The following is a 13556-nucleotide window of genomic DNA, read 5'->3' as shown; positions in this document are numbered from 1 at the left end:
CTAATAAAATAGGGGTTACATAAAGTAAGATTTGAGAAAGAATTATAGAATATTGGGGTTTTACACACTATTTCATTTAACAGCCATCATTTCAAAATTAATTCATGTCTTAACTTATTTTATATCTAAATCCTTAGTATCCACATCTAGAATACCAAATAGAAGCCCACAGATATATTTTATGTGGCAACATGTTGTGTTACTGCATCATTTTTCTAAAAAAATTAATGCAGTAACTAGGGAGGTTTGTGCTTAGCATTAAAACCAGCAATTTACCTATGATTTTTGACTTAGAATATCTATTCAATGTGTGTGTGTGTGTGTAAGAGTAGAGACCCAGATGGATTGCCTATGGTACACAGCTAGACAGTTACAGAACCTTTCAGAAAACCCAAGTATTCCAACTCCTAACTGGTTAATTACTTCAGTACCTGCTAGTATTTGGTGGCAACACTGTTGCTACTCTCAGTAGTATTAACAATGGAAATAACAATATAATAGTTGCACTTATTGGTTACCTGATATAGGCTAGGAGCTTTGCATATTATCTCATTAATTTACATCAACAGTATAAGGAATATCACTTTTTAATTTATGAAACTCAGTCTCAAGAGAGTTGGAAATTTGTTTATCTCATTCTCTCCACTCCACTGTCTCACAAAATAATATTGACACTTGGGTAGAGCCTACCATGTCCCCAGAAATATTTGACACATTAAGAAAAAGGGTTAAGGGCTGGAGATATAGCTCAGTGGTAGAGTGCTTGCCTGGAAAGCATGAGGCCCTGGGTTCAATTCCCAGCACCACCAAAGAAAATAAAAGAAATAGAAAGGCTTAATGTTTTAGTTGCTTAAAATACTCCTACAAATTAATAAGGAATTATATAAAACCCAAAATGACCTTGGGCAAAGCTTATGAATTAGCACATCTGAGAAAAAGAAATAGTAAAGCAAATAAATAGTGAAAAAGATGTTCATCGCAAAGGCAAATCAAAACAAAAAAAATCAAAAATAAATGAGATATAAAGGATTCAAGAGAAAGTGACAAATATCAAAGTATAGGCAATAGCCAGGCGTGGTGCCACATGCCTATAATCCCAGCAGCTAGAGAGGCTGAAGCAGGAGGATCATGAGTTCAAAGCCAGCCTCAGCAACTTAGCAAGGCACTTAGCAACTCAGAGAGCCCCTGTCTCTAAGTATAAATAAATAAATAAATAAATAAATAAATAAATAAATAAATAGATAAATAAATAAATAAATGGCTGGGGGTGTGACTCAGTGGATAAGCACCCCTGGGTTCAATCCTTTGTACCTGCCCCACACACATACACACAAAAAAAAGTACAGGCAATAGAAGCTCCTGAAGAAGAAAAGCAAAGCAAAAGAAAAGAACCAGTAACAAGAGCATTGTTTTTTGTTATTGTTGCTGCTGTGGTTGACCTTCACTGCTGGGAATGCAGCACAAGGGTCTTCCCTATACGAGGCAAGTGCTCAACCACTGAGCTGTACTCTCACCCCTTAAACACAAATCAATAATTTGTGTGTGTGTGTGCAAAAACATTCCTGAAATGAGAAGATGACTTGAAACTACGTATTGGAAGAACACACTACATCCTTGAGAATTGACCCAAAATAATCAATACCAGGACATATTCTAGTAAAATTGTATTCTAGTTTTTAAAAATCCAACTTAAAGGAATTTTTTAAAACATCTTTGAACCTCTATATAAAAAAAAAAAAAAGCTAATGATTGGAAAAAGAATGAAAAGGAAATTGCCATCAGAATGTTTCTTTAACAATGGTTCAAACCAGAAGATGGGGTAACATTTTTAACATACTCAAGGGAAAAGAAATGAACCAATGATTTTTATATCTAGAAAAAACTGACTTTCAAATATAAAAGGCAGGGAAACGTGTTACAATGTTGTGTGGATGCACAGAATGTTGTTCCTGTGAGTCTACCCTGGGCAATTTACTTGTCAATGAGATTTAGACAATCAAAACCACCAGACATAGTTCGTGCCAAACATTAAATACATAGAGATTTTTAGGATTAAAACTAAATGAAGGCTGGAGAGGAGACAGCATGTGGGTTTATATGGTGTCACAGTGTGCACAGCACAACTATTTTAAAATGAGGAAAGAACAGAGAGAGCAGATGCAAAATAATTTTTAACTGCTTTCAATAATCAGATATGGACAATGATGGTATTGTTATTCGGAGGTGGTTGTGTAAATATTGTGGAATAAAGCAAAGGAATAATTGTAGAAAATTCCAATTCCATCATCTCCTGTGTGCTTGAAAACTTGAGTACTCAATAAAGATATAAAGATATAATATAAAAGAGGTTATATTAAAAAAAACATTGAAATCTGAATTTAAATTACATATATATTTGTTTCCTAGATCTGTCCACTGAAAAGGCCTGAGATTAATAAGAGTGAATCTCCCTAGTGCCCATATTCTGTTCTTGTAACACCAGATCCACTTAAAAAAGAAAAGTTTTGTGGGGGAAATATACAGATCCCAGGACTGGGCAGCAAAGGTATGAGTTTGGAATACCTTATCACAGCAGATATCAAGCACATGATCAAAGACTTTTGGTTTCATGTTAATAGGAATCAAGAGTCAATGTTAGGTTCCCACTAGTCAAAGATTGAACAAATTTAAGTTCACTAAGAAAGTGGATTTAAAAGTATTGTGTTAGTCAACTTTCCATGACTGTAATAAATATCTGACATCAATCAACTTGAAAGAAGACAGGTTTATGTTAGCTCACAGATTTAGAGGCTTTGGGACCTTTGATGTGGCAAAATATTGTGGCAGGGACCATATCACCAAGGAAGCTGCTCACTTATAGTAGCCAGGAATCAAAGCAGACAAAAGAAGGAGCTGGAATCCCAACATCTCCTTCAAGGGCCAGTGACCTTACCTCCTCCCACCAGGCCCCACATCTTAAAAGTTCAACCACCTCCCAAAAGAGCCACAGACTTGCAACCAAGCTTTTGTCACATGGCCTATAGGGAACACTTATTCAAACCATAGCCAACTATTAAGTATTTTAAATCTGTAAGTTTATTTTGACTTTTTAAAAAATCAATTGATCAGGCTGGGGTTGTAGCTCAGTGAAAGAGCACTTGCCTAGCATTTGTAAGGCACTAGGTTCAATTCTCAGCACCATATATAAATAAATAAAATAAAAGTCCATTGACAACTAAAAAAAAAATATTAAAAAAATTGACCACTTTTGGAAGATAAAAGGGAACAGATTTATTATCTCAAAATTTTGTAAATACAGGGGAGTGGAAAATCAAGCATTTATTCTTCCATTTTCATATAAAAGCAACCATTAGGTAATTGGGTAATATAAGAGAGAAAGCATTTCTTTATTAAAAAAAAATATTCCAACTAGTAACTGAAAAAGTTAATACTAAAATTTGAATATTGCCACTTTGCAACACCCGCTAGAGAATGAACGGATCTAGGCATTAAGCATAAATAATCTCTAACATAAAGAGGGGACAACCCAGACATAATGTGCCCTTTGATGAAAAAACACACACCAGGGCTGGGGATATAGCTCAGTTGGTAGAGAGCTTGTCTCACATGCACAAAGCCCTGGGTTCAATCCCCAGCACCAACCACAAACACACACACACACACACACACACAAAAAAAAAAAAAAAAATATTCCATCTGAGTCAAATCAGATCCCTGGATCCAGTTTACAATTTTCTGGAAATACAAAAAACAGAACATGCCAAATTCCACCATACATATGAATTTAGCAAAATCTGAACCTGGGAATCTATACTAGTAAAGGAATACAGATTCTTCAATAGGTAAATTACAATCAAAAGAAATATATGTTGAAGGTGAATTGATAGATGGATCTGATTCTTTTCAGTGGATAAGACTTAACTTAGGGTCTAAAGATACACAATTGGGTAAAAATAGTGTAAAGAAATACAATGACATTTTCAATAAAACTCAGGGTGGTAGTTATCGTTGAAGGTGGGAGTTCTGATTAGGAGGGGGTATGTGGAGGGCTACTGGAGGCCTGGAAAAATTCTCTTTCTTGATCTGGGTAGCAGTTCCCAGGATGCTTGACTTTTTGTGATTGTGTTGTTATACCTTTATTCCATATGGTTTTCTGTATCTGTGTATAATAAAGGCTTGTCCATTCCTTCTTTCCCTCGTTCCATTTGAGAGTTGCAGATATCCATCTCTTTACCTCTAAATGGATGCCCATGTATTTCCTAAAGAACAAAGACTTACAGATAAAGATATAGATATATTTTTAATATGAAAGCATAGCGTTTATTTTCCTTGAAAAATATGCAGTGATTTTAATCAAATTAGAAGATATGAAAGTACTATATTTGAGTTGTAAAGACATCAAGAAATGCATGTCTCTGTTTACATGCCTTAATGTAATTGGTCACTTTTATTTGAAGTCTAAAGAAATAACCCATTACTGAAGCACATCTTCAGATAATACAAAAAAGGAGACAATGAAAAATTGTAACCATTTTCCATATGTGGCCTAAGTTGAATTACAGTTTAACCTATTAAATTCCCAATTACCCTTCTAAATTCAATATTTGGAAAAATAGAGACAAGAAGTCCTGGAAGGTAAATAAAAATTACTTCCAAGTCTCTAGAAAATCAGCTACGAAGTAAAATATTGGCTGGAACATCTAGTTAGGGACTTTTTTTTTCTGCAAGCAGTACTCAAACCCAACTTATATACAGAGGAATATCAATAAAAACTGATTCCTCAAAATTCGGAGGGAGGGCTCACGTCCAAGAGCTTTTAAAGTACTCATAAATAATTTGTGGACCATCTCAGCTTTTTTATAAAGAGTTGAAACCTGTAAATAGTTTCAAAATCTTGATAGTGCTTTTCACGATTTTAACATATCTGGGCTTAGCCTATTTTTATGCAGAATGTATCTTGCCAGAGAATATAGGGCATGTTTCCATTACTTGCACTCAATTAAGCTTCAGTCAACACTGACACTATTGGAGAACCAGTCACTTCAAAAGGCACAGTAAAATACTACTTTCTAAAATGTTCATACTGAAAAGTTAACACTGAAGTACATGAAAGCTGACCGTGGACCGATAAAATTGCTCTCTAAATTCGCGTTTATAAATAAGGAGGGGCTGGAGGTATAGCTCAGTGGTACAGCAGATGCTTAGTATGCACGTGGCCCTAGTTCCATTCCTAAGGTGGAGAGGAGAGGAGGGAGGGAGGAAAGGAAGGGAGGGAAGGGAGGGAGGGAGGGAGAGAGGAAGCGAGGGAGGGAGGGAGAGAGGAAGGGAGGGAGGGAGGGAGAGAGGAAGGGAGGGAGGGAGAGAGGAAGGGAGGGAGAGAGGAAGGGAGGGAGGGAGGGAGGGAGAGAGGAAGGGAGGGAGGGAGGGAGAGAGGAAGGGAGGGAGGGAGAGAGAGGGAGGGAGGGAGGAAGGAAGGAAGGGAGGGAGGGAGAGAGGAAGGAAGGGAGGGAGGGAGGGAGAGAGGAAGGGAGGGAGGGAGGGAGAGAGGAAGGGAGGGAGGGAGAGAGGAAGGAAGGGAGGGAGGGAGGGAGGGAGAGAGGAAGGGAGGGAGGGAGGGAGAGAGGAAGGGAGGGAGGGAGGGAGAGAGAGAGGGAGGGAGGGAGAGAGGAAGGAAGGGAGGGAGGGAGAGAGGAAGGAAGGGAGGGAGGGAGGGAGGGAGAGAGGAAGGAAGGGAGGGAGAGAGGGAGGGAGGGAGGGAGGGAGGGAGAGAGGAAGGAAGGAAGGGAGGGAGGGAGGGAGGGAGAGAGGAAGGGAGGGAGGGAGGAAAAGAAAGAAAGAAAAGGGGAGAAAACTATACATCAGGAAATTAATCTTAGAATGCTTTGGAATAGGCTTCCCAGATCCAATTTCCTCACATTCTAAAAACAAAGCTCTCAAGGGAAAGAAAAATAACAACACAACAACAACAACAACAAAGGGCAAACATATTAGCTAGGTGTCATTCAATTACAGTCTGTAATATAATGGAAATAAGTAGCGCACACCTGTAATCCCAGTGTCTCAGGAGGCTGAGGCAGGAGGATCCCAAGTCAAAGCCAGCCTCAGCAACTAAGCGAGGCCCTAAGCAATTTAGCAAAAGCCTGTCTCAAAATTTAAAAAAAAATGAAAAAGGCTGGGGATGTGGCTCAGTGGTTGAGTGCCCCTGGGTTCAATCCCTGGTACCAAAGGGGGAGGAGATTTACTAACTAACACACACACACACACACATACACACACACACACACACACACACACACACACGAGAAATAAAATGCATTTGAGTTGAATACTATAAGACGCTGCTTTTCCTACTGGGAATTCAATTTGGAGATGCCCAGAGAGATCGGCCCTCCACCAGGTGGAGAACTAACCGCCAGGTGTTACCGCCCCTCTGCTCGCAGGTGAGCGAAATGGAGGTGAACGGGCAGTTCGAATCCGTGTGCGAATCCGTGTTCAGCGAGCTGGAGTCGCAGGCGGTGGAAGCGCTCGACCTGCCCATGCCCGGCTGCTTCCGCATGCGGAGCCACAGCTACGTGCGGGCCATCGAGAAGGGCTGCTCCCAGGACGACGAGTGCGTGTCCCTGAGGTCGTCCTCCCCGCCGCGCACCACCACCACCGTGAGGACCATCCAAAGCAGCACCGGTGAGTGAGCCGGCCGCGCCCCCGCCAGCCTGGCCTCAGGCTAGGGCACAACTGTCCCCCAAGACAGTGCGTTCACTGTTGTCACACACAGGTGCCAATAAGAAAATACCACCCATGTCCCAGGAAACAAAAGGTTTGCCTCCCTACCTGCTTCTTTCCCCACCTCTGACCACACCCACACACCTCCCTCCCTCTCCATCCATCTCTGGGATCAACCCAGGAAACTAAAACTCTGGCACCATGGGGTGGGGACAGCACAGCATCCCAGGAGCCAGGAAATGGATCCCAACCGATTCCCACTCTCAGTAAGAAGGCTCTGACTTTTAGGGCTGTGACTCTAAATGAATCAGATACCCTGCTTCTTGTGCATCACCCAATTAGATTTCTTTATATTATTCCAAGATAACCACAAAGTGGCTATCATGAAAGACCTGAAATGTCACTGTGAAGAAAAAGGAAAAAATGGTGGGGCCACTAATATTAATTGAATGCTTTATGAGTTATAACCAAAAGCAGATTTATCTCATCTTCTATCATATATAAATAATAGCTCCTTACCCCACTAAATTGTATTTAGGTTTATACATTTTAGCTATATTTTTATCAGTAGATTTTTAAGTACAGAGGCATAGAAAAGCTTAACTATTTTCCATGACACTGGAACCTGCATAGTAATGTAGCCTCGAGTGGTGTATGGATGATACAAATAAAAACAATTGCGTTCCAAGAAGAAAATCTCTCCCTCTTAAACAGATTTAACTTTCTGATTAAATTCAGCATAATTCAAACAGAGTAAATCCCCAAGAAGATCATCAAACTTGGAGTCAAGATTTTAAAAAGTGATGAATAAATTAGAAAGAAAAGCCTGTGATACTCAATTTTAGTTCTAGGTGCATCAAATACCAATAATCCAATACCAATAATTATGATTCAGCCTAGAACTTTTGCAGGCTTGAGCAATAATAGGTCCTCAAACTTAAGTTAAAATCCTACTAACTAGAAATGTAGGACTGAGGTAGGACATTTTTTAAACCATTAGAAGTTAAATGAGAGGAGTTCATATTTGACCACTGCAAAGACCTCAGTATTAGGAAAAGGGATGCTTGTAGACATTTGTGCAAGCTCAGAAGCTGTGACCCTCGCTGGCCACCTCCAGATCCAAGATAATGGATGTCCATTCCTGCTCATTAGAAAATACTCCAAAAACAGTCACAGATAACATTAACAAATTACATAAAACTTATTTACAAAGAGGAAAAATGTTTCAAGAAAAAAATCAACCACGGGCATATTTATGTGTGTGTTTGCATTCATGCAGTACATGTAGCTTCGATGGTCTGCTCTGTGTCTTTTGGTGTCCCCGCTCTGCCAACCTTTCCCCAATGTCTGGTCTATTCCTCTCTATAATGATCTCATTGTCTGCCAGCTGAAATGGGTCCTTAAATACAAAAAAAAAAAAAAAAAAAAAAGCAGAGCCTGAGTGCCAAGGGGCACCCTCAGGAGAGCAGTCTGTAAGGGAAGGATCACGGGCTCATTCCTGCTTCCTCCGGGAATGGTGTTGGAGATCAAGTGGTGAAAGACTGAGTGGCTTTGCCCTGTTCATCTCTCAAAGGATTTTGTATTTTTGTCATTAAGAGGCGATTACTTGTATTTCACCTCTCAGTTCTTACTCCCCTGGCTTTCACACACCCAGAACTCTAGGCCTAAGACCCTTCCCAGATACTCTGGAGGCTCCTAGAGTTCAGACAACAGGGTGGCCAAATAAAATCTGGGTCACTTAGTTAAATTCTAACTTCAGATCAATAGTCAATAATTTTGAGCTGGGCACAGTGGCACATGCCTGTAATCCCAGCAGCTCGGGAGGCTGAGACAGGAGGATCAAAAGTTCAGAGCCAGCCTCAGCAATGGAGAAGTGCTAAGCAACTCCGTGAGACCCTGTCTCTAGATAAAATACAAAATCGGGCTGGGGATGTGGCTCAGTGGTCGAGTGCCCCTGAGTTCAATCCCCAGTACCAATAATAATAATTTTGTAGTATACCTCAAATCGTGGGTGGGAAATACATATACAACAAAAGTGTTTGGAGTGTTTGTATCTGCACTAAAATCCAACAGACCTATCAGAGAAAGAGGTGAGTAGAGCCTGGGAAGGTGTCTTGTGTCCACTTTGAATCTGAATTGAATCTGAGAAACTTTATCCAGAGGCTCTATGTGGGAGAACACCCCAAACAGGGAGAATTGAAAAAAAAAAAAAAAAAAAACCACACGGAGGAAACTGCACCCTCTCCTCCTTGGGCCCCTTGAGTCTTGTCCTAAGTACTGGGCCACCTCCCCTTGCTGCTTTCTGAGTAGGAAAGTTCCAGGCTCGGCTACTCCTGCAAGGATGTAAGTCAGGAAGATGTGACTTGCCCCTTGGGGTTGGGAGGGTGAGGGATAACATGCCAGATTTTTACACAAGGCAGCTCTTGACTTGGCTCTTAATCATCAAAGTAAACATTGTGAAATGTAATTTTTACAGTCATGGAAAAATAAGTAGTTTAAGTACTCAACCATTAGTAGTTTCCGAGTAGCCTATCAGATATTTAAGAGTGAAATTTTTAAAATTCACTCTCCCGGGGCTGGGGATGTGGCTCAAGCAGTAGCACACTCGCCTGGCATACGTGCAGCCTGGTTCGATCCTCAGCACCACATACAAACAAAGATGTTGTGTCTGCCAAAAGCTAAAAAAAATAAATACTAAAAAAAATTCCTCTCCAAAAAAAAAAAATTACTCTCCCCTTTCATAGTCTCTGAGTCACAGACTTGAAAGAACACACTCACCTGTGAAAATCAGGAAACGGTGTTGCTCTAATTACTGATCTTGCCTAAGCACACAGGTGAGGTACGTGTCTAGATAGAGCAGGACTTGGCGGGTTCTCCTTTTGCTTCTCTTCCTATGCTTATTAATCTTGGATATTCATAACAGATTCATTTTTTTCCCAAACTTGCCCGCGTTCTGAAAAAAAAAACTCTTCATTTTTCTTCAAGTGTTGTTTCTGGTACAACTTTTCCCACAGTCCACACTCTGTGACCTTGATTTTTTTGTCAGCTCATTCTAACTGTTGAAGTTTTCAACACAGTGCACTATTAAGCCTTTCTCTTCCAGTCTTTGTTCATGTTAGCAACCTGAAATCACAAAGTCTGCAGAAGAGTCTGATGCCACGAGACATCTAAAGATAGGCTCAGCTCTAAGAGGCAACAGGGATCTTCTAGAGGATTATTAGCAGGTGATTGAGGATGAACAGAGACATCTCCAGCAATGAGGAGAAATTAGGAAAGAGTGAGGGAATGACTGATTGCTATGTTTCCTTTGATTTATTGACTTCTTGGCTTATCTATAATAGCATCTTATTTTTCTCAATCTGTAATCTATTTCAATGACCCAGATCTCCCTCCATCTAACAGATTCAATAAGTTTTTAAATAAGTTTTATTCTTTTAATCAATACATACATAATGACTGTACACGTTGATAGGGTATACAGTGTGACATACACATGTACACTGTGTAGTGCTCAATCAGGGCAACTTGCATCTCCATCACCTCCAAAATATACCATTTCTTTACGATGAGGATATTAAAAATCCTCTCTTCTATCTATTTTGAAATATGTAACACATTGTTTTTCACCAGTGATAGTCACCCTGTGGTACAACAGAATTCCAGAGCTGGTTCCTCCTATGTGTGTTCAGTGAAATAAGCCAGGCCCAGAGGAAGAAATACTGCATGATCGCACTCATGTGTGGGGTCCAAAACAGTTGATCTCATAGAAGTTGAGAGCGAGCGAAATAGAGACTAGGAAGGGTAGTGGGGACACAGAGCTGGGGAGAGGTTGGTCAGCAGATACAAAGTTTCAACAAATTTTTATATGAAGCACTGTAGATTCAGATGAGAGCTACCATAGGAAAGTGAAATGGAAAAAAATAGGGCAATTATCCTCATGAACATGGAAAACATGCACCTTTGCCTCAGTCCTCTGAGTATTTTAGGTAAGAGTAGAACTTAGGTGCCCAAAATAAAACCAGACTCCCACTTCCGAGTACTGGATTAAACCTGCCCCTTATAGAATATACTAATGCAGTAATATCAGTTTAAGGATGAGTTTTCTTTTTTGCTTCCTATGCTGAACATTTTCTAGGACTTACTAAAAGCATTATCATGTTGTAGCTAAGCAGATTGGCATCTAGTGATACCAGTAGCAAGAATAGGCAGAAGTATCGTACCATGATTTTAAGAAGACACGTACCCAGAAAAATGCAGACGCACACTTGTAACTATATACAAAAAGCAATCAGAATAGGCACCTTACTAACCAGTAGTAAGTGGAGAGGTTTGGAGGGCATAAGAGAGGAAGGTTGGTTTTTTGTTTGTTTGTTTGTTTTGTTTTGTTTTGTTTTTGTACCAGGGATTGAACCCAAGGGTGCTTAACCACTGAACCACATCCCCAGCCCTTTTTAGTTTTGATATAGAGACAGGTTCTCATGAAGTTGCTTAGTGCCTCACTAAGTTGCTAAGGCTAGCTTTGAACTCCCAATCCTCCTGCCTCAGCCTCCTGAGCCACTGGGATTACAGGCATGTACCATCATGGCCAGTGAGAGGAAGATTTTCAAAAATAAGCACTTACTGCTTTGATGACTTTAGATCCAATAGAACATCTGAATAAAAATAATACTCTCACAGAAATAGCCAACTCTCATGAGAGTATGATTCTTGGGTCTTTTGAGAAAAGTCTTCACTTTGAATTACAGGCTTTTCAGAGACGCTTTATATAGCAATAAAAATTCTTTATAAAAAGTATAAAGAATATGTAGGTTCATTGGCCACACTGTTATTGCTGCTGAAGTTTGACCTGTGTGGTCTGTCATTTCCTAATTAGGGGAACCTCTATAAAGATGATGGATTGAACTGGGTTCCTTTATGCAGCCCTTGAAGAAGAAGAGCAAGGACTTAGGGCATAGTACACTGTGGGAGAGCACCAGTGTTGTCCAGCCAGGGAGTCAACAGTTTGCCCTCCTCGGCATAAACCTGAGACCACAGTTACAGCCATATATGAAGTTTGGTTGTTCCAACAATAGAAATCATATTTTCCTCTAAATCGAGATACATTCTTCCCACACTCTCCCATCCCTGACAGTTCCACCATATATATTTATTCATCTTGCTCAATATCTAAAAGCAGTTCATTAAAACAAGTTGAATTCTAAAATATATGCTAGAAGACACTTCTACATCATCTAGTCCAGAGATCTACAAAGTACCCAATGCATTTCCTGGTTTTTTCAATAAAGTCTTATTGGCATGCAGTCACACCCATTTGTTTGCACACTGTCTGTGGCAGCTTTTTAGCGAGTGGAATAGTTGCTGTAGAAAATAAATGACCCAGAAAACCAAAAATGTTCATTACCTGGTCCTCCACAGAAAAAGTTTGCTAATCCATTGAACCCATTTAAGATAATGAAAGGAAGCATACAGGAGGCTCTGGATTCAATCCCCAGAATGAGGGGGAGAGAGAAGTGGGTGGGAGTAGATAATCAGAATCTAATTGGAGACAAAGTCAAAATAAAAAACCCAGCTCTCCAGCAACCAGTCCTTTGTTCCTTTGAGTCTCTGCTCCACACATTTTTTATTGCCTGATTATAAAGTTAGTCAAATTTCAATTTCTTCATGTGTAACATGAGATTACAGTGCTGCTTCTCTTACCAGCTTTATTGACCATTTTTTGGAGACTGTTCAGAGTTCAGAGAAAGCTCACTTCTTTCCACCAGGTGCTAAGTTAATTAATAGGTCCTTTTAATAAAGCAATGAGGAAAAGATTTAGAAGTCCAAGGGGTAGATATCAATCAGATGCCTTTGAAACAAAGCACCTTTGTTTTCCATTCAAGATAAAATCAAGTAAAACATTTCTGGATATTGCCTGGCCAGATGCCTTGTCCCTCTCTGCTAATGAAGTTTTCTTTTTTGAATCTCTCTAAGTAGAACTGGTGACATTTATTTACCCCACCCTGGGAGGCTCAGACAGAAAGAGAGAGAGCAAGATTTGTGGTATGATCTACTTCTCTTGTAGGGCAACTTGTCCTTGTCTGCTTTTATATCTGAAAAAAAAAAAAAATCTGACAGTGATAAATTGCTTTTAACTTTTCCTGTCTTTGGAGAACTTGAGATGGGATTCCTCAGTGATATTATAAAGTCCTAAAAATTCAAAAGTTCCATCAGGCATCAAACCAAATTTAAAATCTGAAGGATACCATCTGCTTTCATCAACTCAGCTTGTTTTGAAGTATGGAAATGGCATCTTAAAAATGCAGTCCAAGGGGGCTGGGGATGTGGCTCAAGCGGTAGCTCGCTCGCTTGGCATGCGTGCGGCCCGGGTTCGATCCTCAGCACCACATAAAAACAAGGATGTTGTGTCTGCCGATAACTGAAAAATAAATGTTGAGAGATTCTCTCTCTCTCTCTCTCTCTCTCTCTCTCTTAAAAAAAAAAAAAATGCAGTCCAGGGGTTGTGGCTCAGTTGGTAAAGTGCTTGCCTAGTATGTGTGATGTACTGGGTTCAATTTTCAACACTGCATATAAATAAATGAATAAAATTAGTTCCATCAACATCAAATTTTATATATATATATATATATATATATATATATATATATATATATATATTTTTTTTTTTTTTTTTTTAATGCCCCTTTAGTTCCTCACTTCAACCCAAATCCATTTCCTTATTTAAAAAAAAATGCAGTCCAAACACCTCAAGGGGCCAGGGAGCCACCTTTACCCATTGATGGTTATCACATGGCAAATTGTGAAGGGGCCCCAAGGGTTTCTGGTATACCATCCTATAG

The 13556-nt window shown here is 39.8% G+C and overlaps 1 protein-coding gene and 1 non-coding gene across 17 annotated transcripts in view; both read left to right on the top strand.

Moving 5' to 3' along the window:
• The window catches only part of Dlgap1 (DLG associated protein 1), a 364173-nt gene that overhangs the window by 164020 nt on the left and 186597 nt on the right, over window positions 1–13556 (top strand). For all 16 annotated transcript variants that reach the window (XM_076836478.2, XM_076836479.2, XM_076836477.2 and 13 more), the window contains one exon: window positions 6441–6681. In XM_076836478.2, the coding sequence (XP_076692593.1) occupies window positions 6441–6681 (241 nt within the window). The remainder of the gene's footprint in view (window positions 1–6440; window positions 6682–13556) is intronic.
• On the top strand, window positions 738–809 carry Trnas-gga (transfer RNA serine (anticodon GGA)). Its single transcript has one exon. It is a non-coding gene; the product is annotated as a tRNA-Ser (tRNA).

This window comes from Callospermophilus lateralis, chromosome 17 (genome assembly GCF_048772815.1).
Source record: "Callospermophilus lateralis isolate mCalLat2 chromosome 17, mCalLat2.hap1, whole genome shotgun sequence".
Taxonomy (NCBI): Eukaryota; Metazoa; Chordata; class Mammalia; order Rodentia; family Sciuridae; genus Callospermophilus; species Callospermophilus lateralis.
Note: the sequence above shows the minus strand (reverse complement) of the source record. Positions and strands in the feature narration are given on the sequence as shown.